Genomic DNA, 24167 nt, shown 5'->3' with positions numbered 1-24167 from the left:
TATCCTCTTAGCCTGTCATTGGTTTTTTTGTTTGGCCTGTAAAACCCATTGAGACCAAAGCTAGGGTTAAAGTGCTATAGTAATAAACGTAACTTGGAAACTTGTCTCTCTCTCTCTCACACACACACACACACACACACACACACACACACACACACACACACACACACACACACACACACACAGCTCCTGTTGCCTCCTTTCGTGTCTCTCAGCAGAGGGACGACAAGGTCATTAATACTGCGGTGCTGCAGCTCCAGTGTGTGTGTGAGCGGTGGTGTCTGTATATCATGGCCCATCATGCGACTGGGGTGACAGCTCATTCTGAGTGGCTGGGCCTGATGGAGGGGGGAGCGCTATTCCCAGGCCGCATCTCACCGTTCATCATGCCCCCCCCCCCCCCCCCAGCGTGCGTACGTACGTGCGTACGCGCTCCATCACAGCAGGGAGGAGAGGGAGAAAGACGAGACGGGGCAGTAAAATATGGCTCCCGCCCGCCTCCCTCTGCATGGCCGTCCTCTCAAGCCACCCACCGTTGCTCATCTTTATTGCCTCTGATGAGCTGGCAGTTAGCGGGCTCATTAATAACCACAAGCTGGAATTAGGTGTTGGTCCAAGTCCCCCAGAGTCTGTCTATGTGTCTCTCCGTTACTCAGACTCACTCCGTCACTTTGTCACTCAACTCTCACACACGGTCGCTCCCTCACTCTCACACTCCACTAGGCATTGGCATCAGATACATGGGATGGCCAGGATGAAGGAGAGACGGAGAGAGGCCCAGTGTGCATTAGTCTTCCGTGTTTCAGTGAAGTTTGACCCCCTTTGCCTGCTGTGGGCGATAATCACATCTGCCTTGTGTTATCTCTTCACTGTTTACTCCCTTCATTTGGGTTCTCTGATGGAGGTGAGAGCATGTCACTCGAACTTGTGCGCGCTCAAATAAACTTCTCCCTGATGATCCATCAGGGTGGACTGCTTCTGTATCTATAGGCAGCACTCGGCAGTGTGAAAGACTGGGTTGTTTTGAGACGGAAACGCAATTGGACCAGCAAAGTACAGAAATTATACCGCATCGATTTTATGATTGGCCTGCAGTTCATTTTTTTGTGTTTACTTTACCTCTCAGACCTGTGTGTGTGTGTGTGTGTGTGTCTGTCGCACGTCTACAATTTTAGCCAATTCGTCAAAATAATATATAGCTACAGCTACAGTACAGACAAGAACCAACTGGCTCCAGGCAGAGAGACCAATTTCCTCAGTTTCAAGGCTCTTTGAAGGCTATTCCAAAAAAACGTGATATATCACACCCGTGTGAACTGAGTGGTGCAACTCCGTGTGGGGGTCCCCGGTGGGTCCCGGAACTTCCAGGCAACGCGGAACTTCCAGGAACGCGCCCAGGGTAGCCAGCCCGGTTCCGGCGAGCCGCCCCGTGTCCGAAACGGTCGAGAAAGGACTTACTTACTTACAGTTACTGCGTGGGGGAATTAGCATTTATATTATTATTTATTAGCAGACACCTCTCTCTCTCTCTCGCAGGCAACGGTGCAACACTATCGCTCTCTCTCTGTTTCTAGGACAACAGCGCCACTTTTGCCCCTACTGGTACTCTAAACATGGGGTGCATGGGGACACGTACGTGGACATAGGGGCATTGCTGTTCCTTTGGAGTGGTTGCACCACTCAAAAAGCTCTCAAATGCGATGTGTATATATCTTAAAGATTAGGCAAGACTAGGGGCGGCGGAGGCTCAGGGGTAGAGTGACCGGATGGGAACCGTAAGGTTGCCAGTTTGAACCCTGTTGGCTCCCCCACAGTTGGTGTCGAAGTGTCCTTGAGTAAGACTGAACCCCTAATTGCTCCCGATGTGCAGGTTGGTGCCTTGCATGGTTTCCTCCGGCATCTGTGTGTGAATGTAATGCGTAAAGCGCCTTGGATAAAGGCGCTATATAAATGCACCATTTACTACAATGGAGTATCTTGGGGAATTACAACACTGTAGTTTGCAATGCCACTCCAAAGGGTTCTATTTCTGAGTTGCAAATGAGTACAAACAAACTACGCTAACGTTTTAAGACTTTAAGACTCTGCACTGCAGTATCTTCTCAGTCGTTGAACTAAGGAAATGTCCGACACTTTACTGCTTTGTATTCACCCGGGGTTAAAAAGAAAAGGTCTCTGTAGTTCTGCTCCACTGGCTGTTGCGAGTCGGGAGCGTAGTTTTCCGGGGAGCAGACTCCTGGATCCAAAACCCCATAAAAACTTCATGAGGTCAGGGGTTATGCTGAGTAGTTGTGGAGTGTATGGCCTCCTGCCAGGGCGGACGCGTCTGTGTCGTGCGCTAACCAGCGAAGCACCCGAAGGAGGCACAAAGATGCAGCACCACTTGGAAACTGTGTGTGTGTGTGTGTGTGTGAGCAATACAACGTTGACTCAGCTACTATGGCGCTTTCCAATTCTCAATCTCCCCGCCTCGGTAATTGTGAATCAGTTTGCATTAATTGTGACAGTAATCTAGATAATGTAGTGTAAACAAGGACAATCAGATGAGACTCATTAGCCGTTGCCACTGGCTGAGGTCATGTTTAACCACTGTAAAATTGACGTCCCTATTTTGGTCATATCATTATAGGCATCGTACAACAAAGTGTGTATATATATATAGGTCTTAATGGCAGCTTTTACCTTGTCTCTGAACAAGGACAACATTAAACACTTAAATGTTAATTATTGCGTCCCTTTGAAGTGCCCTTCTCCTGCTGCTATTTCTGTACCAGAAATGCACAATAGTTTATAACTTTGTCTCAGTTCTTTTTATAGAGCGGATAACTTGGGCTGCATCCACAGTTGTATGCGGCTATTAATTGGTCCTTCTATTCATTCTCCTTGTGTATTCTTTCTTTCATGCGTTTAATTTGCTGTTCTATTACTCTATATAGAATGTGCTTGTTATGCGTAGTTTGGTGTATGTTGTCTGTAGTCTATATAGAATGTGCTTGTTATGCGTAGTAGTCTGGTGTACGTTGTCTGTAGTCAAACAAGAAGCAGCACTAAAGTAGAACTTCCTCAGCAGGTCAATAAGAACTATAGAATTAAGTCATTGTGGAGCAAACAAACACAGTGCCTTGCGGAAGTTCCTTTCGGCAGTTTTTGCATCTCCAAGTTTATCCAGCCAGCCGGCCAGAGTCACCAATGCGAACATTGTGTATGATTGGTCAGACTCTCAATGTCCTGGTGATTTATGTTCTATTCTCGCAATCTGCCAGCAGCATATACCATAGACTGGTACAGTACGAATAGAAATGCCTCTATTATCCCTCTCGGAGGGATTGCAGACGCTATCAGACGGCAATTAATTGATGAAAAGCGATGGCACACATCCATAGTCCATAGCTTCACCCAGCTGCTCAGGTGGTCATGATGAGCGCTTGGGGGGGATGGTATCCGTTTGTGGTTAAAAGAGCATTCAGTGATTTGCGTGATTCGGAACAAGATGTGCACATGCACGCACTACACGTGACAGGCCAATAGCACATTAAGGCCCGCCCCCTCTCGATCATTATTGGCGGAAGGCCCTCTCTATCCTGATCGGATCAAGGCTGGGCCAATGTAGCCAAATACGAAACCTATGTTTGTTTTTTTTTGTCAAATATGTTTTTATTGAACGGATAAATTATTACAAACATTATGATATGAAATACTATTTTTATGAAACAAAATGAAATAAAAAGTAAAGACAAAAAAGATAAAGAAATCCCTTAACCGTCCCACCCATACTGCTCAGTGACATATGCATACTATATAATAAAATGATAGAAAGCTCATGGAAAACATCTGAAAAGAAAATGGCGTACAGTCAAATATCAATGGTATCCTGTCTATTAATCGTTTCTACTCAGGTAATGGACAAGGGGCAGCCAAATCTTATCAAACTGTCTCTCCCTGTTTCTCAGGAAATACCTTATTCTCTCAAGATGAAGTGTACTAGTCATTTCATTTAACCAGTGCTTAAATGCAGGAGCCTCTTCCTTCTTCCAGTGTGTTAGAATTCGTTTTTTCGCTGTAATCAGACCATATGAGAAGAGTTGCTTTCGTCAACATAGGCATGGAGTCTGACAAACCCAGAATTTTTAGTACAGGAAAACCTATGGTTTTTTAACCAGCAGGGGTTAACTGGGGATAGTGAGGAACTCCTTATATGGTCAGCACGCTCTATAGTAGGGAGGATTATCACAACAAAACAAGAAAATAAGTGATATTTGAATTTAAATGAAATCAGTGAATATACCCTTAAGAGTCTTGCTCAGGGACACTTGCCCATTATGATCCGTGGTAAAAGAAAAATCACTGTTTTAAAAAAGAATCGTCCTCAGAAAACTTGTTTCAGCAAAAAAGAAAAGGGAAATATGTTTGGAATATGCTGCAGGCTTAAATTAATGTAAAAGTTTCTTATAGTCCTAGAAAAGTTCCCTTACAATGGAAGCCAATACTGGCACTCACAGAAATACTGTATCATTTTTATTTAATTGGCATGGGCAGCATATAGTTTTGCTTTTTGCCACTTTATTATGGCAATGTAGGCTATTGTGTACTACGAACGATACATAAACACATTTTAGAATTTTGGACATACCCGGAAAAGCTTGTGTTGTTACAACATAACATATTTATTTCTCTGGATACCGAGCAGCCATACTAAAGGACCCTGTTCCTTTGATAGTGAACAATTCATTAAGAGCTATACTAAAGTCAGTGCAGGATAGGATTGTTGGATTTAAAATGTAGGAATCCATTTTGCCTTGCTTTTTTTTTGTTAAATTGAATATACAGTTGGCTCCATGCATCGTAATTGGACAGGAATTAAGTAAATAGTGGTTTAATGGCAGGACGTGATTTAACACAGTCCAGTATTGAAGCCTTCTGTGCAGTTGTTTTCATTAGCTAGTGAATGTGTTAGACAGGCATGGTGCCCGGGGCCATTAGAAGAAAATGCCATTTAGCGGAGCCTGATTCCCTTTTAGCCAATCCATCAACATGGAGAAAATAGGCCAGTGGTCTAGAAGCCAACTGTGCTCCTCTGTAGTCGATCAAATGCACACTATAGGCATGTAGGCACTAAAGTCCTGTCTCTTCACTATACTAGACCCCAACAATATACTAATAAAACAAATCATATAGATTGCCTAGAATCACCACTGATGCATGACTCCTCCATGACAGAAAGTTTCATCATTCTTTCTCTGCAACATACAGTATGCAGGGAGTGGCTTGCAGCCCTGTGCATGCATTTGCATCTGCTTGTCTGCTTATGAACGGGAGCGGTGTGGGGGGGGTTCCATGCATTATGTGCTCAGGAGAGGAGGGGTCTATACTGTTACTGTATAGGTCTGCTTAAGCTGTCTTTCCATCCTGCTTTGACTGCACACTCACCTCGCTATTAACCCACAAGCCTCCACCCCTAACGCCAGCCGCTGCGGCCAGTCGTCAGAGTCATCATCCGAGTGCACGGCACAGTAAAAAGCTACCCACTAATACACGAAATCCTCTGCTATACTCCTCTTTTTAATACCCTCTTTTGCATCGACCAATGCCGCTATAATGAAGAGGCTCCCACTGTTGCTTCATTTAGTTGTCTTTGATTTAAGTTTGTTTATTGAACTCTACTGTATGTCCTGAATCTTTCTCTCTCTACCTGTGAATATCTCTCTGGATGTCTCCTGTCGCTCATCCCCGTCTCTCTCTCTCTCTCTCTCTCTCTCTCTCTCTCTCTCTCTCTCTCTCTCTCTCTCTCACGCACGCTCTTTTCTCTCGACTATTATGTTACTTTAAAGTTCTCTTTATTGCTGTTGTTCTTGTGTTGTGTGTTTTCTTTCCTCCATGTGTGGTGGTGAGCTCTCTAACCTCAGTTCATTGTGTTATTATGGCTACCCCCACCCACCCACCCACCCCACCCCAGTCCAGGATGATGCTGCCCCAGGTACCCAGGAGTACATTATGTTACGGCAGGACTCCATCCACTCGGCGGATATAAGGAGTAAAGGGTCCCCCTTTCGTGCTAAGTGTCATGAAATCTTCTGCTGCCCGCTGAAGCAAGTCGTCCACAAAGAGAACTCAGAGCCCGAAGGTTTGTTTGTACACCCTCCCCCCCCCCCAGACCCTTTGCTGTGTTTTCTTGTTTTTATTTGCTGACACCCCGCCACAACCCACCCTGTTGTCCCGTCACCCATCCCCTCCCTGTCCCGTCCTGGACAGGGCATATTCTGTCTGAACGGTTCTTTTTAGGAAGCATATGCTCACAGTGTGAGACTATCTGAAGTGGATGCATGTTTGCTCGCAGGGTGCATGCAGGACATGCTCTCGCGCTGTCTCTCCCTATGCTCTTGTGTGTGTGTGTGTGTGTGTGTGTGTGTGTGATGATCTCCCTCCCTACCCTGAAAACATCCCTATTGGATGTTTGATGATAATGATTTCTTGTCATAAAAACTACACAACTTAAGTATCAGTTTTGGCTTCCCCTCACCCCCTGAGTATGCAGCCGACTGTACCCCTGCATTCACCAACCATTTCTACTTTGACCCAATGCCCCCTCCTTCCTTCCTTCCTTCTAGTAGATAGATATTATTTGATATATTTTGAGAGTTTATTTGATCCCAAGGTCAAATTCAGTCATCAGAGTTGACAGTAAATTTGGGGGGAAAAAATACAACTGATGATAAAAAACAGTAATAAATAAATGAATAAACTATTCAAGTATAATTTAGGCATAACTACAATAATACAATAAGACAAATGTATACTGTACAGCAGTGGTGGGAAAAGTGTTTTTGTAAAAGTAAAGTATCGAATACTTCAAAGTAGAAACACTCTGTTTGAAGTAACAGTCAGGAATTCAAAATGTACTTAGTACAAAAGTATTGGTATCAAAATGTACTTGGAGTACTAAAAGTTCTCCATATGCAGAATGTCCAGTTTCACAAGTTTTCAAATGTATGACCGCTGGCGTAGCTGCAGTGCTGCAATGTAGCCTGACAGCATGTCGTGGGCCTGAAGTCATTAATGCATGTTTTATAATAGTCTAACTAGTAACTAATATACAATGTGTTTCTCTCTGAGATGTGGTGGAGTAGAAGTAAAGGCATTGGAAATACTCCAGTAAAGTTTTAAAACAAATCATATCTTACAGTGATGATGTAATGATGTAAAACAAACATTAAACCTGTATATAGGAGGGGCCTTAAGTACAGTATGTAAATGTACATTAGTTACTTTCCACCACTGCTGTACAGTGTCTATCCCCTCCTTTGCTTTCCTTTTCTGTCCACCCCTGTGCTATTGCCTCTCCCTCCCTCCCTCGGTCCCTCCACCATAACTGTTCTCTAAACCTCTCCCCTATCCCTGGAGCGTTCAGAACCATGATGCCTGTGCGCTTTGTGTGTGTTATTCCATCAGTCTTAGTAGACATGAGGACATGTGGTACAGTACAGTGCATGCAGTACCCTGAGATCCCTGTGTGCTTCCAGCATGGTACTGTACTGTACTGTACTGTACTGTACTGTACTGTACTGTACTGTACTGTACTGTACTGTACTGTACTGTACTGTACTGTACTGTACTGTACTGTACTGTACTTGTACTGTCAGGTAACCAGGCATGATTGCTTCATATATCGCTGATCCCTCTCATGGTAGAGTGCTAAGATTGCAACCCCAAAAAAGCTTTCCTTTTCAGACGTCCAGATTGGTAAGATACAATTTCTATACAAGTATACTACTTCAGGAGTGTGAGTGCGTGCGTGCGTGCGTGTGTGTGCGTGTGTGCGCTGCTGCCTCTGAGGGATGGCCTTCTTGGTATGACCTTGCCGTGCTCGGTTTATGGACCTGTTCATCTGCGGTGGCATCGTGTGTTGGATCTTTGGAAGGACACAAACAACCAACGTGCATTTATTTCTGTATACTTGTAGGGAAAGCTGAGAGTGAGAGAGAGTCAAGGAGGGACTGAGCAAAACGAGATGTGTATATAGTCAGACAGATGAAGAGATGGAGAAAGAGAGAGAGAGCGAGCGTGCGTGCGTGCATGCACTAGGAGAGGTCCGTCTGCAGAAGGATGCATTATTCAGTTTGGCTGCAGCTCCAGTTGGACGTGACTGAGTTTACAAAGGAAGGAGAGGAGACTCTTACGTATACGTCCACACAGGGCCGTCGGTCATTAACATCCACGCCTGACGTGGTTGGAGTTTGTGTAATACTCTGGAGCGCACGCACGTGCGCACACACACAATCACATGCGTATTATTATTATTGTCTCTTTCGGATGGAAACCTATGTCCAAAACTGTTGCTTTTCAGTATTCAAATTCAAATAGAGTGTTTGAAGCGCTTGTAGATCTGCTATTTTTCATACCTTTCTGTGACGGTGTAGCATGCCATCACGTAGGCCAGGGCATTCATTTACGGGGAACCCCCAATTATTTTTGAATATGGAGGTTTCTTTCTGACAGCAACGATATAGCATCATATCTCTTCCTTCCTATTCGTCCTCTCTTTCCTTCTCTCTCTCTGGAGTATGGGGTTTATGTTTAGAGTCTTTCTGGAGTATGGGGTTTATGTTTAGAGTCAGTGCTGACTGTCTGGAGTATGGGGTTTATGTTTAGAGTCAGTGCTGACTGTCTGGAGTATGGGGTTTATGTTGTATGTCAGTGCTGCTACACAACAGTGTTAGAGTTAAGCCACGATGCACACTGAGCAATCCCAGAAACCTGTCTACAACATGCCACATAAATCCTTGGCAAGACAGACAAGCCAGTATAGCACATTTCTCATTTTCACTCAGTCATGCTTTTTTTTATATATATATATTTTTTTTACCTCGTATATTTTAGAAGGCGAAATCTATCACGCTGAATTGTAACCATGGTAACAACATTTAAAGGGATCCATGTTGCGGTGATGAATGAGTTTTCTACGCCAGTGATTCGCAAACTTTTTCACGCCGAGTGACTGCCAAACTTTACATATGTGGCATGTTTGGTCACCATCTGAGAAGATTTTGTGCCAGGGATCCCCCATAAGAGAAGATTTGTGTCATTTCAAACCGAAATTATTAGATTTGTCAACAACGAAGACCCTGAGAATAGCTGTTCTTTCTACTTTGAGAACCACTGTTCTACACCACAAGTTAGATTGAAGCAATAGTGTCAGTGCAGCACAGACAAGAAATTATACGAGATATGATATAGTACTTTATTGTCAGTTCACACTGAAATTTGTCTTGCGACCCAGCAGCCAAGTATGCAGAACACATATACACACATTTGACATAACACAAAGAACAAGACAATTACATACATAAAGACATGAAGACAGTACATGCCCAAATTTGGTCATGTACAACTTCCTGGTCTCAACTGCGCATGTTTCTTTCCTTCCAGGGAGCAACATGGAGTCCACCATACGGTCTTCGCTTCCCGTCCTCTTTAGATAGTCCTTGGGTATCTGAAACCTTCTGACGCACTACACAGCACTGCCGAGATGAGGCGCAGCAAGCTATCTGAACGGTATTGGGAGACGAGATAAAACGCAGATAAAAGAGATAAAGTGTGAATGAGGGCCACACGGTGTCAGAGGAAAATGAGCTCAGCTCGGCAGGCAGAGCTCCGGGCAGCGCAATAACTGTCATGTCCAACTCTATCGGTGCGTTTGTCTTCTGGCTCCTCCATGGCAAGGCCTCTTTCTTCTTTTGTCATTTAACCCATTTAGACCTGAGGAAGATTCTACAAATGCCTTCTAAATCCTGACAACTTTTCAGAAAAAACCCATGTTTCTATTTCAGTGGTGCTCAAACATTTTCATGTCAAGGACCCCCATCTGAATTTTTTTCAGATGGGGGTCCTTGACATGAATATGTTGTTCCAGGGATCTCCCATGAATCATGAATTAAAAACGTTTGCTGTGAAAGAATTTATAGTCAGAGATTTGTGCCACATTTTCACGATATTTTTTTTTAGCAGATCTACGAGTGCAGCGCTATGAGCTTGTAGATTTGCTATTTTTCAATGGCTAAATTATAATAATAATAATGCTTAATACACCAAAAGGGGTTCCTGCTCAGAATGGATTAAATACCTGTCACTCTGTCTGCTGTTGCTTCTCTCTTTGTCTGTGTCTCTCCACCAGATTAAGATCTCTATGAATTCCATCCATAATTCAGCCCTATGCCAAGTCCACGCATCATTTACATGGAAACGGACACACGCACCATACACTCTGTGTATGTATGTGGTGATGACAACAATAGTTTGTTGTTGTCTTTTGCCCATCGTGGATTGTTCTTTAAATAACCCCACACTCTAAATGCACATCCTCTCTCTCTTTCTCTGTTGTCAAACATGTATAGTCAAGATTGTACACAGACTCTCATTCCTCGGTAAACTGTTCGATTTCGCCCACACTCTCTAAATCCCAGAGAGACAGAGCAGGCCTGGTGTGGAATTTATCGAGCTCTGAGCCTCGCCTCCAGACGTTCACAAATGTAAACACAAGTGTAGATGTTATAGCTACTGTCTCCCTGTCGTTCCCCACTGTATGTTACTGCAATCCCTCGGAATCCCCCCCCCCCCCCCCCCCACCCTCCCACATTTTCCATGGGATCATTAACTTAAGCCTAATTTATACTTCATCGAATGCCGAAAAGAACTGATCCAGCCAAGTTGAGGACCTGTTGGCAGCAGTGTTGATTTTGTCGTCTTAAACTATGACGAACAATGTTCATCGACTGCCTTTTTTCACAGACAAAAACTATTAAAAAAAACTAAGCTGATGACTAAACTAATCTATGGTGACTAAAACTAAGACTAAATATATTGACAATGTTTGTCTAATTTGTCAGCTACAACTAGACTAAAACTAAAGCATTTCAGATGACTAAAATATGACAAACTAAATGGAATTGTATGTTTTGCTGTCAACACTGTTCAGCAGCTCTCTCTCTCTCTCTCAAACTCTCTCTCTCTCTCTCTCTCTCTCTCTCTCTCTCTCTCTCTCCAACGCTGAGCTCTGCTTGCTACTGCTGTGTTGACATGAGACAAACACACATCCCCCGGATGCACTCGCGCTCCACTAACAGCTGAAGTGCGTTTGTTTGTTTGTTCTTTCTTCCTGAGCATTATCACAGTGTTATTGCGCCATCTATTTATTTCAAATTCAACGTGTACCGTAAATAGAAACGGCATGAATAAGTGATGTCTGTGATATAAGGTCACGGGTGCCTTCAGTTCACAGCCTGGCTGTGCCGGGTCCCTGGAACAACATATTTTCAGATGGGGGTCGGCGGCCAATTACATATATTTTTGGGGTCCTTGACATGAAATATTGAGCACCAGAAACATGAGGTATTTCAGAAAACTGTCGCACAAACTAACACTGGTTACACAGTATTCCCTCTTGTGCTCTGGGGATTGAAAAAAAGATTACGAAAAATGCTGATGCAGAATTAATTTCTGTCTCCTCCAGGCCTAACTCAGTCCTCAAGGGATAAACAAATGGCAGTAGTGGGTGTGTAAGACACAACATTAACAAGGACCCACTGTGGGGCCCATGGGGCGAGCGAGGGGACCAGAGTCAAGTAGCTGGGTCTATTACCTTCCATCACGCTCCATTTAATTAGCCTTTCTCTCCCATTTGCCCTCCTCCTCCTCTTCCTCCCAGCGCACTCTGTGACAGCCACACACAGAGAGAGAGAGAGGTGTTTCAAAGGCAGAAATGAAGGCAGACAGAGATAGACTGAGTTGTTATTTTGCTATCTAATTGTTTTATATATTGTACAATTCTTATTGACTGCAAGGTAAATAGCTTTCTTTCTGGGGATGATAAACCCTTAACTCCATTCTGTTTTATTTGTATTAACCTAACAAACAACCGTGCAGAAGATGAAGTCGGGGTCAGGAAAAGGCAGCTGAAAGTAAATGCAAAAGAGGCTATCATTTATCTCGTGTATCTTGTGTGTCGTCCCCCCCCGTCTGTGTGAGTGTCTGTCTGTGCATAGCTAATCTCGAAAACCGCTGGTCATTTCGTGCACACCAGCGACGCACCAGAACTGGATTCTGTTAAGCTTTTTTTTTAACACCCCTCATGAGCAGACCTGGAGCAGGCCTGTCGTTGACAACGTCTGCGTTCATCGCTGCCCGTTTGAAAGGCCCTTTAAGTGTTTAAAATAGTTGGAAGGTTACCTAAAAGCAGCTGTCGCTGCAGGCACTCGCTAACACATTACCAATGAGTCATAAGTGATGATAATGACGAGTAGGAATATTTTAGGCAGTGGTGGAAAAAGTACTCAAATTTCTTTACAAGTAAAAGTATCAATACTGCAATATAGAAATACTATGTTACTAGTAAAAGTCCGGAATTCAAACAAAATATACTTGTGTAAAAGTACAAAAGTATTGTCACCAAAATGTACATAAATTACCAAATGTAAAAGTACTATAGGCCTACAGAATGTCCCGTTTCAAGTTTTCAAATGCATGAAAAATCTTTAAAGTAGCAGATCTACAAGCTCACAATGGGACACATTGTAAGCTTGCATTGTAAGAATGCTATTTTCAAATGGCTGAAATGTATAGGGCTTGTATAAGTGTTGTAGTGTACACCTTTTGAGAGAAATGATGACATCACTATGAAGCCAGGAAGTGAGTGGTAGGCAGAATGTTATGCTCTGTAGTACCAGTTCACACTACTTTCAGTAAAAAGCATTGATTATAAACTCAACACAGCTGTGTGGCTCATTACAAGTGGGTATTGTATGCGTTTTGTAATAATTATCTAAACATACAAGTTTCCAAATCATTGTAGTGGAGTAAAATTACAATATTTGCCTCTGAGATGTATTGGATTGTATAAGTACTGAAAAATGGAATTACCCCAGTAAAGTAAAAAAAAGATCTCAAAATTATACTAAAGTACATACATAGTTACTTTACACCACTGTGAGTGCCGCACTACGAGCTTGTAGATCTGCAATTTTTTTAAAGTCATGAAAACATGTGCACATTTTTGAACATATATTCTTTCACAGCGAACATTTTTAATTCAAATCTTTGCTTCTGGGAGGGTCCCTGGAACAACATATTTGGGTGTCCTGTCCATGGCCAAATACATACTTTTGTTTTAGGGTCCTTGACATGAAAATGTTTGAGACCGACTGAAACATGGGTTTTTCAGAAAACTGTCAGGATTTAGAAGACATTTGCAGAACCGTCCTCTGGTCTAAATGGGTTAAACAGAAACAAGCTGATTTGTTACCTGACAGCATAGTTGGTCTGGCAGGAGAAGCGTGTAGTAGATTGTCCCCAAGTGTAAACAATCCGTTAACGCTGTAAACGGTGCAATGAGGCATACTGCTGAGTCAGAACCTTGTAAATGGGGGGGGGGGGGTTAGTATGGAGGAGGGGTTGCTGACAGCTTGCAAGATTGAGCGAGACTGTGCAGTGTGTGTGTGCGTGCGTTGTGTGTGTGTGTGTGTGTGTGTGTCTCGCCGGGGTGAGAATCAGTGGTGAAATGAGGCTACGACGACGTGTTTCATTCTGCAGCCATATTTAGCCCAGCGGACCTCATGGGAATCCTTACAGAATGCCATCCTATCACATACTTACACACATTACAGTACGGTAGGGGCGGGCCCGTTATTTCTACTGTCTGGAAGCCCAGAAAGCCCCACTCAACATCACTCGCCAACACAACATCACTCAACAACACTCAACATCACTCACCAACACAACATCACTCAACAACACTCAACATCACTGACACCAACACAAGTGTTTGGATCGTAGCCAGCTCTGCGGCATGCTTCTGTGGGTCATCCATCAGCTGAGCCACATTACATGGACCAGTAGCACCCACTCTGACTGTTCCCACCTGGTCCATTACATGGACCAGTAGCACCCACTCTGACTGTTCCCACCTGGTCCATTACATGGACCAGTAGCACCCACTCTGACTGTTCCCACCTGGTCCATTACATGGACCAGTAGCACCCACTCTGACTGTTCCCACCTGCCCTGTTTTTGCTCAATAAAAGCAATGTTTTCTCTTTATTCTCCCTGTGAGAGAGAGAGACACACACACACACACACACACACACACACACACACACACACACACACACACACACACACACTAAAAAACGAATCCCCCTCAGCCTACGTCACCTGAGTTGTCATCTGATCGGACCGTTTTGTCATCTGTCGTGATATGATGTGCTTCATCTGACAGGCCCTGCGCCCATGCGTGAGAAAATCTATTTGAGCTGCTGTCAGTCCCCAGAAATAATCAATATTCTCAGCCTCCGCATATCCCATTTAGAACTCATTTGTGCTCTTGCCTCATTTCTGTCTGTTTTTCCCTTTCTTTTTTTAAAAAACCTTCGTTTCGCTCGGCGGGGCACTCCAATTTTGCTTCGGATGTTTATGAGAAAACAAGCCAGGAGGGCTGAGACAAATCGCCCCACCCAGAGTTTCATATGCGAGCCTCGTCATTATTTTTTGACTGATGATTTGGCGAGGTGGGATTTGAGAGACTGCTGCGTAACCGGTAAAGGGTTATTCAGGGCCTGCGTGATGCGTCTTGATTGACAGGTGATCGGCGCTTCCATCTACAGTACACCAAATCTTTCTGCTCTGCTATTCCTGCCGATTGTGAGCGGAGGCCCAGAGGTTAATCCCTTCTGACATGTTCTTTGGACTTCCCATAATAATCCCATGGACCCATGCATGGTTGTCCTCTGGATAAGCTTTTGCCAGACAGAGAAATGGAAATGGGGGCTGGCTCAACTATAACACACACACACAAAGCCATAATAGGTGGGTCTGTGTGACCGCATCACAGGCAGTGAAGGGGGTTACTGTATGTAGGCTACTGTAAAGCCTCGTCTCGCCTCGAGGGGCACAAGGCAACGTGCCAGCCTGCCAGCCACGGGCTCCTGCTGGCTGGGGTTCATACAGACATACCCGCTTTCTATCATCACATTTCCTGCCAGCCCTCCGAGGGAGGTGAGATGAAACCCAGCTTATTGACAAGACTAGTTATGTAACCCTGAACTTTTTTGCACAGGCATCGCTGCAAAGGCGCAATCAATTTTAGTTTTAGTCCTAGTCTCTTGAATAGTCACATTCTAGTCACCTGGAATGTTTTAGTGTTAGTCTAGTTTCAGTCGACTAAATATCACAAGACAAAATGTGTTTTGGCAGGCCTTGATGCTTTCACACTTCCTAACATTTTAGTCTAGTTTTTATTTATTGACAATCGTCTTAGCTTTAGTCATCATAGCTTAGTTTTCATGTCGTTTCCATTTAGTTTTCATCAGTGGAAAAAGGTAGTCGACGAACATTTTTCGTCTTACTTTTAGTCAACGAAATCCACACTAGTACCAGCCAGTCAGACAACGTGGTCTGACTCCTCTCCATGGTTTTATTTTTTATTTTGGTGCTGTGCTGGAGATCAATTGGTTTACGTGCTCCTCATTATTGAGTAAATGTCTGGAAAGAATATCCAGGGTATACCACAACCGCCTTAGCTTGTTTACTTGCCAACTCACGGATCGGTGTGCTGTGGAAATGTCTTCCCCAACCCCCTATCGCTAGATAAATACAGCCAAAGCATCCCAGACTAAATTAGTGTATTTAACAATGATGAAGATGGCTTGTAGTGACTACTAAGCTTTGTTTTCCAATTTCCACTTCTAGCAGCCTTTCTGTAAACCCTCCAGTAGACCTCGTAGAGACAGTCTTTTCTCAACCACACGTTCAGGATTCTTTTTTTAAGATATTTTGTGTGCTTTTATGTCTTTTATTATTGATGGAGCAGTATGCTGACGGGAAATGGGGAGAGAGATGGGGACTAAGTGACATGCAGCCAAGCCCGTCGGGATTGGGACTCGAACCCGCTGTCAGGCTACATAGCCTACATAGCCTAGGAGGTGCCCGGACCGATACGCCAGCGGTCCGGGCCAGAAGCACAGCTTTGTGGAATTGATCAATAAATTGAGCCCTGCTTTAATACACCAAACGCCCAGGGTAATTTAACCCATTCAATCACAGCGCCCAGCGACTTATAGCAGCGGAGCACATTTAGCAATGGACCGGATGTTGTCCCGGATGTAGCTGCAGTAGCTAGATGTAGCCAAAACACTCCCGAGTCGATCGACAACGACTGGAGGTATGATTAATTCTAAAGCGACTAGCGACGGGACCGCGGTGGGCCGTCTAACACATAATCTTTGTTTATAATTGGACGGAATGATTTAGATCAAGAGTTATTCACGCTTTAAGATTTTCGGTCTCATCGGCTAAAGTGGGGGGGAACATTTTCGATGACGTCCCACCTGAAAATAACATTGAATGTTGGAGCGATGCGATCGGTTTTGATATGAATAAATCTCCGTCCTTTTATCAATCTCCGTCCTGAGCGCTGGGCGTTACTAATTGATTGAACGGAGAACTCCGTCCTTGCTGCTCGGGGTGTTAATAATCAAAACAAAATATCCTTTGCAATTTTAAACCAGTATGATGATGCATAACGCTGGTGTACCGTACCGTGTCGTCTACTGTACAGTCAGGCAATGGCCTCACAATAGGTGAGGCAGACATACTGTATAATACTCTATGCATAGTGTTATATTAAAGGGGTTATTATTCTCATTGTGCTCCCTCACACATCACGTCGTCAGTCCAGTCCACCAATGTGTGCAGTGCCGTTCCATTGCCCTCCGCCGGTGTTTGTCAAATGAGCAATGATGCAGCAAGTAACTCCATTGGGCCGCCGTGTCAGGCCAGCGCTTTTTCACTAACAACCTCGCACAAACTATTCCACACAGCCAGGTTCCTTGCATATCAGCAGGCAGGGCCATCATCGTAGAACCAAATCACATTTTGTGGCAGATGAGCAACTGGCTGAGGTGAACTCCTGCGTTGGAATGAATAATCAGTGTTGAGAGGGTGCATGTGGGGGGGGGGGGGGGGGGGGGTAAAAACCAGGTCAAAAACACTTTTTTTTCTAAAAAAGCTCTGGTCTCATTCTCGTGTCTGTTTTATCAGTCGGGCTGCTTGACAGGCTGCTTTGACCAAAACACCCTCCCACTGTTCAAGCATGTGTGGTCCTGCAATGTGCTTTCTTAAAGAACGCCCTCCCTACTCTACTGTATAGTACTGTATGTGATGCTTTTTTGAGTGGTGCAACCACTCCAAGGAACAGCAATGTCCGTGTTCACCTCTCTGTGTTCAGCTATGTGTGTCTGTGTTGGTTAATGAGCAGTATTTTGTTCTATATGATGGCAAAACAACCGAATACAATTGATGTTTCAAATACCCATTTTGGGCGGGAAGTCGGGAACCCCTTTTGGTGTTTTAAAGTGGTGACAAGTCATGCTTTCTGAAAGGTCCTTTTATACTGTACAGTAGCAGCAGCATTGGCATTAGCTCACCAATCCAGCAGCTGCGCACATGTAGACACTAGACACACATCACATATGGCAGCACAGAGTTCTCTCTCGGGGTGTGTCTCTCTCTCTCTATCTCTCTCTCTCTCTCTCCACTAAAACACATGATTATGCAGAAAGATTCAGCTAAAAAACATGTACAGTATCGCTGTGTGTGTGTGTGTGTGTGTGTGTGTGTGTGTGTGTGTGTGTGTGTGTGACTACTCTACTCTTATGCCTAACGTCAAACAAAAATACAAGTGAGGTGCCTGCTTAATATAACTACCTAAAGTGAGTAACAGTGAGAATACTATATGAAAAGATGCCTATACTATATTACCTGCTCGTATTCACAGTTTAGGAATATGTACAATATGAATGTAGCACTTCAATATGAATAGCACTTCTCTCTTAGGAGGTTTCTCTGTAATAGCCTTAAAGGGTTCAGACACTCTCTTCCCCAGCACGGAGGGCGTGCTGTCTCTACTCTACTGTCTGTGTGTGTGTGTGTGTGTGTGTGTGTGTGTGTGTGAGAGTGAGTGAGAATCTTCTGTTATGGGAGGGATCCTTGTGCAACATCTTTTCAAATGGGGCCTGTGGTCAAATATTTGTGTTTTTGACATGAATCAGGGACTGAGACCATGCTTAAGCTGTTTTCACTATTCATCCTATGATGTAGCGTGCAGTAGCCTATAGGTCTTAAGTGGTTGAATTCCCCCTCTCCAAACTCAATCTAGCCCAGTTCATATTGGCGGTTAACCTTATTATGAAAGCATATAACCCTTTTCCTTTTAACCACTTAAACCTCTGCCTTTTATCCACTTAAACCCTATGTTCTTCTTTGACCACAGTCATATACTTATCCCCCCTGTTTTTTCCCCCCTTTTATATCAGATCTCTTTGGTGAAATTAGCCAATGTACAAGCTCCCAACGACGTGTCGGGAGCTTGTAGATCGGCTATTTTCGCAGAAACGTTCACCTACTAATATGACACAGGATTCAAGTGGTCAATGGTTGGTGGCACAGTGGTCTGTCTGGCTTCAGGATCTAACAGAGGAGAGCCCCTCATGAGACCCTCAGTGGTCTGTCTGGCTTCAGGATCTAACAGAGGAGAGCCCCTCATGAGACCCTCAGTGGTCTGTCTGTCTTCAGGGTCTAACAGAGGAGAGCCCCTCATGAGACCCTCAGTGGTCTGTCTTCAGGTCAAACAGAGGAGAGCCCCTCAGTGGTCTGTCTTCAGGTCAAACAGAGGAGAGCCCCTCAGTGGTCTGTCTTCAGGTCAAACAGAGGAGAGCCCCTCAGTGGTCTGTCTTCAGGTCAAACAGAGGAGAGCCCCTCATGAGCCCCTCAGTGGTCTGTCTGTCTTCAGGGTCTAACAGAGGAGAGCCCCTCATGAACCCCTCAAAGTGGTAATGTCCCCTAGGCTCACACTAAGAACACACTAAGCCTAAGCGGGTCTCCATTCTGTGACTGTTATCACTTGATGCAATCTCTCTCTCTCTCTCTCTCTCTCGCTCTCTTGCCAGTCTCTCTCATCCTTTATTAAAGCCCCATGCTTTTTTCTCATCTGAAGCTTGTGGCAGAGAGAGAGCCAGAATGTGAGATGGAGAGAGCATATTGGGTTTCAGGTCACTCGCTGTGAGACAGCATGCAGGCAGAAGTTGTACAGAGGCAAAGGATGAGAGGAATTTCAATTTGCTGCGTGCCCTCGACCCTTCAGCTCTCAGACGGCTGAGGTAGAGATGAGACTATGAAGAAAACGGCAAAAACAGATGCTAGCGTGGTCCTCAGTGTCACTTCAGTGTACAGATTTACATCTAATATACATATTTATAGATGGCCATAAGGGTAGATCTTGGGCAATGTGGGGACTTGCCCACATTGTCCACTGTGGGTGTAGGCAGTTCCTCAGGCAAAAATAGGCAATTTCTGCTACCCGAATGTGCAATGTGACTCATTGTGAGCTTGCATGTTTGCTATTTTGTTTATTTTGAAAATCATTTTTTAAATGGTTAAAATGGCCGATCTACAAGCTCACAACGTGTCTGTGTATCAACTATTTAAAATGTTAATAGTTTACTAGATAGTAAACTAGTTAAAACATTGTAATACATGGCAAATTATACGTTTAAGGGTATAAGGGGTGGCAAAAGATAAGGGTCCTCTGTGTCCCTGGCGGGTTTCGCGCTGCAATGCATACTGTACGTCACTCCTCCCACTATAGTTATTCACCAAACGGTAAACACCAGTCCAGTGCCATCCATTGTCGTCATGCTTTCCATTGGTTCCTGCCAGTGCAGGCTTCAGAAACACTAAACACATCTCAGAGAAATGCAAGTGGAAAGTGGCTCCAGAGTTGGCTGGTGGAACGTGACCTATATCCCCGCCCACTGCCCACCGCTTGAGTTACAGACGGTACATCTCCTGCCCTGTTGTTGTTTTCACTTTAGTCCATCCGTTCCGCCAAGAAGGAAAAAGAAAGGAATCCGTGACAATCGGAAATCAACGGCAAATCAGCCTGATCACTTGCATTAACCCGGTCTGAACGGGAACCCCTTTTGGTGTTTTTAAGCATTATGTTATCCTTTAGCTATTGAAAAATAGCAGATCTACAAGCTCATAGCGCGGCACCGAATGTTTGAATATATTCTTTCAGAGTGAACGTTTTTAACTCATCTTTGCTTCTGGGTCCCTGGAAGTGGAACTACATATTTTCAGATGGGGTCGGCAGCTGATTACATATGATATTGGGGGTCCTTGAAATGAAATAGTTTGAGCACCAACATAGGTTTTTCTGAAAAACTGTCCTGATTTAGAACACATTTGTAGAATCGTCCTCGGGTCTAAATGAGTTAAACTCTTTCTCTCTGGTATAATCTCATTATCTTCAGTGGCTGTGCCACTGGGATCATACACTATGAACCATCATGCGTATGGAGCCAGTCAGAATGGTCACTTGCCCTGTCTTGTACATGGGCACACACAGACACACACATGGGCATGTAACGACCGGGATTTGAACCCGTGTGAAAGTTCAACATCTTAACCACTACTAGACCATAGAGGTATCTCTATATTATAATATATTATACTTTTGGGGCCATCAGGCACAGGCTCTGAGCCACTGCTACACACACACACGCACGCACACAGACTCACACTCACTGTAACAGCTGTAGAAGCTTCTTCCTATACCGGAGGTGTCATGGGCCAGCTATGCCATCACTGTTGTGCCATCGTGCCAGGCCCGGGAGGGGGGGTTTGGGGGCAAGTGCATGGCCTGTTATGTTAAATCGAGTTCTGTGATGGATTGCCTCCACTTTGCCGCAGTGCAAATTAGACCCTCATTGCAAAAACATTGACGGTTATTCTGCACTCCAGACTGGGGATGTGTTCTGCGTTGTTTTTTGGTGTAATGCTAAGAATAGCACCTGGTACAGTATGGCCACCAGCACGGGAGATGACATGACATTTCCATTGGAGTCAGTATCTGTTAGAGCCTGAGTCCTGACCAATATATCGGAAACACTTTCGACCTGTTATCTACAGGATTAACACATTTTATTTTTTTATTTGTGATTCAGCAATTTTTAACAAAATTGGTAAAAAATATTGGTAATCAGCAGGCTGGGACTCTCCCAATTTCATATCGGCTTCGGAAACCAATAGTCTGGCTTTAGTACTGTATGTGTTCACACCAAGAAAGCACATCCTATCACCAGTGGCGTTCACAGATAGACACTAGATCACCTGCCCTTGCCCTCTGGACAGCAATGTGTCCAATGTGCCTTTAATAAAAGAATATATATATATATATATATATATATATATATATATATATATATATATATATATATACATATTGTACAGTATGTGGACCATGGATACATTGATCAATTCGCTAAAAAAAAGCTTCTAATATATTATTTACGCCCCAAAATCTGTAAATCTCACACTGTTAAGGCAACTGGCCGGTTCCATGCGCTGCACAAGGTGCCCTTTCTTCACTGCACCTGCCCCTCTACATGTCTGCCACTGCATATCACACCTGCACCTTGTGGGCAATGTTTTACACTGTCAGAATTAACCTCCTAAATCCTATATACTTAGTTGAGGGCTGTATAACTTGTTCCGCACCTTTTCTTCCTTTACAGCAAATCTGTTCGGCAAACATTTCCGATCTAGGTCTAGATGCCTATTATGACATGCTCAGAATATGGACGCTAGCTTAGGGTTCATTAGGTTAAATGAACACCGGGGATGTTGCCGTCTGTGGTATCAGTAAATAATTTTTATCATCCGACATGTTAGCTATTGAAAGGTTCTTTCCGTTTTCATCACCTCTTTTTTTATCACCTCGTAGATGCCATCGTCAACATGGCGTGAAACTCTTTGGAGGTCAGTTCAAACAAAATATGCAGCCTTGATTTTATACTAGTATACGTTCCTCTGTCATGTTGGAGACACTGTAAACCAACTGGCATCTGGGACAGTTCCATTCCATAATCCCCTGTGCATCCCCTCCCCCCGATGTGCCTCAACGGGAAGGATATCTGCTTTGTCGTCACAGGACACATTCTGGGACCAAGCTTTGGGGTGTTGCAGGGATGAAAGTTCCTCTCCGCCGCGCGGAGCCACGTTTAACACATCAATTGTCTTTAGAGAAAACGCACGCGTTGCACCACTTCCGTTCCACTTCCTCATCACAGCTGATTGTTTATACATTCACAGATGCAACCTGGTCTGCACCAATAAAATAGCATACGCAACGTGAGCCGATGTGGGCCATAGTTGGCCCATGACATCACACGTTTGCGGATTCTCCGCATTGCATGGAGATGGGGAGGCGGAGCATTTTCAAAGATTTCCACCCTGGAAGGTGGTTTGACTTTGTTGCCGGTTTGAACCCCCGGAAAATGCCCGTTCCCGTGTAAACGGAATTCCGCCGTTTTCTTTAGAGAACGTTGACTAAACGGGGCCTCAGGTTTCAAATCCTCCATGGTGCCTCCATATATGACGACAATTGGCAGTGAAGCCGGACGGGGATTGCAGTCTTTGTCCGTGTACCAGCGTCTCCACAGGTCGGCCGTGATGAGTGCCTGTCAGCAGGGGCATTGTTCTGTGGAGGAATAGGGTGTTCCTCCGCCCACGCTACTTCGCTACAGTATATGTCCTCCTGGCGAGGCTCCTCACTGGCAGGTGAAGAGAAGTGCCAGGTGATTCCATGTGTATTGGAGGAGGCATGTGGTTTCAATATCATTACTATAGCCTGGCGAACCAGCCTGTTTCAAACCTAGGACCAACCAATCCGAATATCGAATAAGTCACGACACGTATTGGCATCGGCAACGACAGAATTCCACGTAGGTTAAGTCTGTGGGGAATTGGGAGAACAGCATGTCTGCCAGTTTGGTCATATTTCTGTCCTTTTTTCGAGTTGATAATCCCTTTAGTGTGGGTAAGCACTGGTTAGTGGACGGGGGATTAAAGAAAAAAAAAAGTAGTGATTTCATGAAATGGGACCATGACAGCATGGGTCTTTCATCTCCCTGGATGTCATCTCTCTGTAGCTGTCCTGATATTGCCAAAAGGGCTGTCGTTGTTTCACACAATGAAACCAACTGGTTCTGTCAACAGTTGGCTGTAAAGCCACTTACCACAACTTCTTAAGCTCAACAGTGTCGAGCTCAGTACTCTTATCGTCCCTCAGTGTCGCTTGTTGACGAGGACAGTTATTGACGTCAAGCAACACTGGCATGCGACAGAATGTAAAATAAGGCATTCCACTGGTTGCTGCTGGCAGTGATCAGTGGTGGACAGTAACATAGTAAACGTACTTGAGTACTGTAGTCAAGTACAGATTCTGAGGATTTGTACTTACTTGAATATTAGATTTCTTTTAAATACTTTTAGTGGAGTATAGGAAGCCTGTAGGTGGTTTCGGAGAGTTACTTCTCTGAAACAGGAGTTACAAGGTCCTATACATTTATTGTGAAAACATTACAGCAACTCACCAATATAAAAAATAAGAAATGCACTTTTACTTTCACTTGTACAAGTGCACTTGTACGAGTGCAACCACTCCTACAACCAGCAATGTCCGTGTACACCTATGTGGCAGTGGTCATGAGCACGAGTATATGACTTATTAGTACCAGTAACGAACAGAGAGGGCCTGTTGTGCCTGCTGCCTGTTAATGAGAGAGAGAGAGAAAGAGAGAGAGAGAGGGGGGGCAGAATTGCACCACTCAGTTCACACGGGTGTGATTTTTTTTAAAGCAGGTACCTTTTTTTTAGATATTTTTTTGCGGCTTACGTCTTTTATTGGTTTTTTGAAGGGACAGACAGTAGGCTGACAGGAAACGGGAGAGAGATGGGGAAGACATGCAGTAAAGGCCATGTCGGGCTCGGGAGTCGAACCCGCGGCACACTGCGACTGGATTACCAGTCGGGTGCCCAGACGGTTACCCTTTCACTTTTACTTTAACTATTTTTTTAAAGCATGTACGTTTTAATACTTAAGTATATTTAAAAGCATTTTTACTCGTACTTGAGTAACATTTTGACTGAACTACTTTTACTTGTGACCAGGAGTAGTTGTAACATGCACGTTATCTCTTGATTGGTCAACGCCATCATGACGCCATCGCGTCATTATGTGTACAGCAACGTACTCTACGTGCCCAGGAAGTTTGAAGTGTTTA

General features: G+C 44.3%; 1 protein-coding gene across 3 annotated transcripts in view; it reads left to right on the top strand.

Moving 5' to 3' along the window:
* Nucleotides 1-24167, top strand: part of fgf13a (fibroblast growth factor 13a) — a 143394-nt gene that overhangs the window by 64947 nt on the left and 54280 nt on the right. For all 3 annotated transcript variants that reach the window (XM_080774703.1, XM_080774704.1, XM_080774705.1), the window contains exon 3: nt 5954-6121. In XM_080774703.1, coding sequence (XP_080630829.1) covers nt 5954-6121 — 168 coding nt within the window. The remainder of the gene's footprint in view (nt 1-5953; nt 6122-24167) is intronic.

Source organism: Protomyctophum bolini (genome assembly GCF_963924005.1).
Source record: "Protomyctophum bolini genome assembly, chromosome: 10".
Lineage (NCBI taxonomy): Eukaryota > Metazoa > Chordata > Actinopteri > Myctophiformes > Myctophidae > Protomyctophum > Protomyctophum bolini.
Note: the sequence above shows the minus strand (reverse complement) of the source record. Positions and strands in the feature narration are given on the sequence as shown.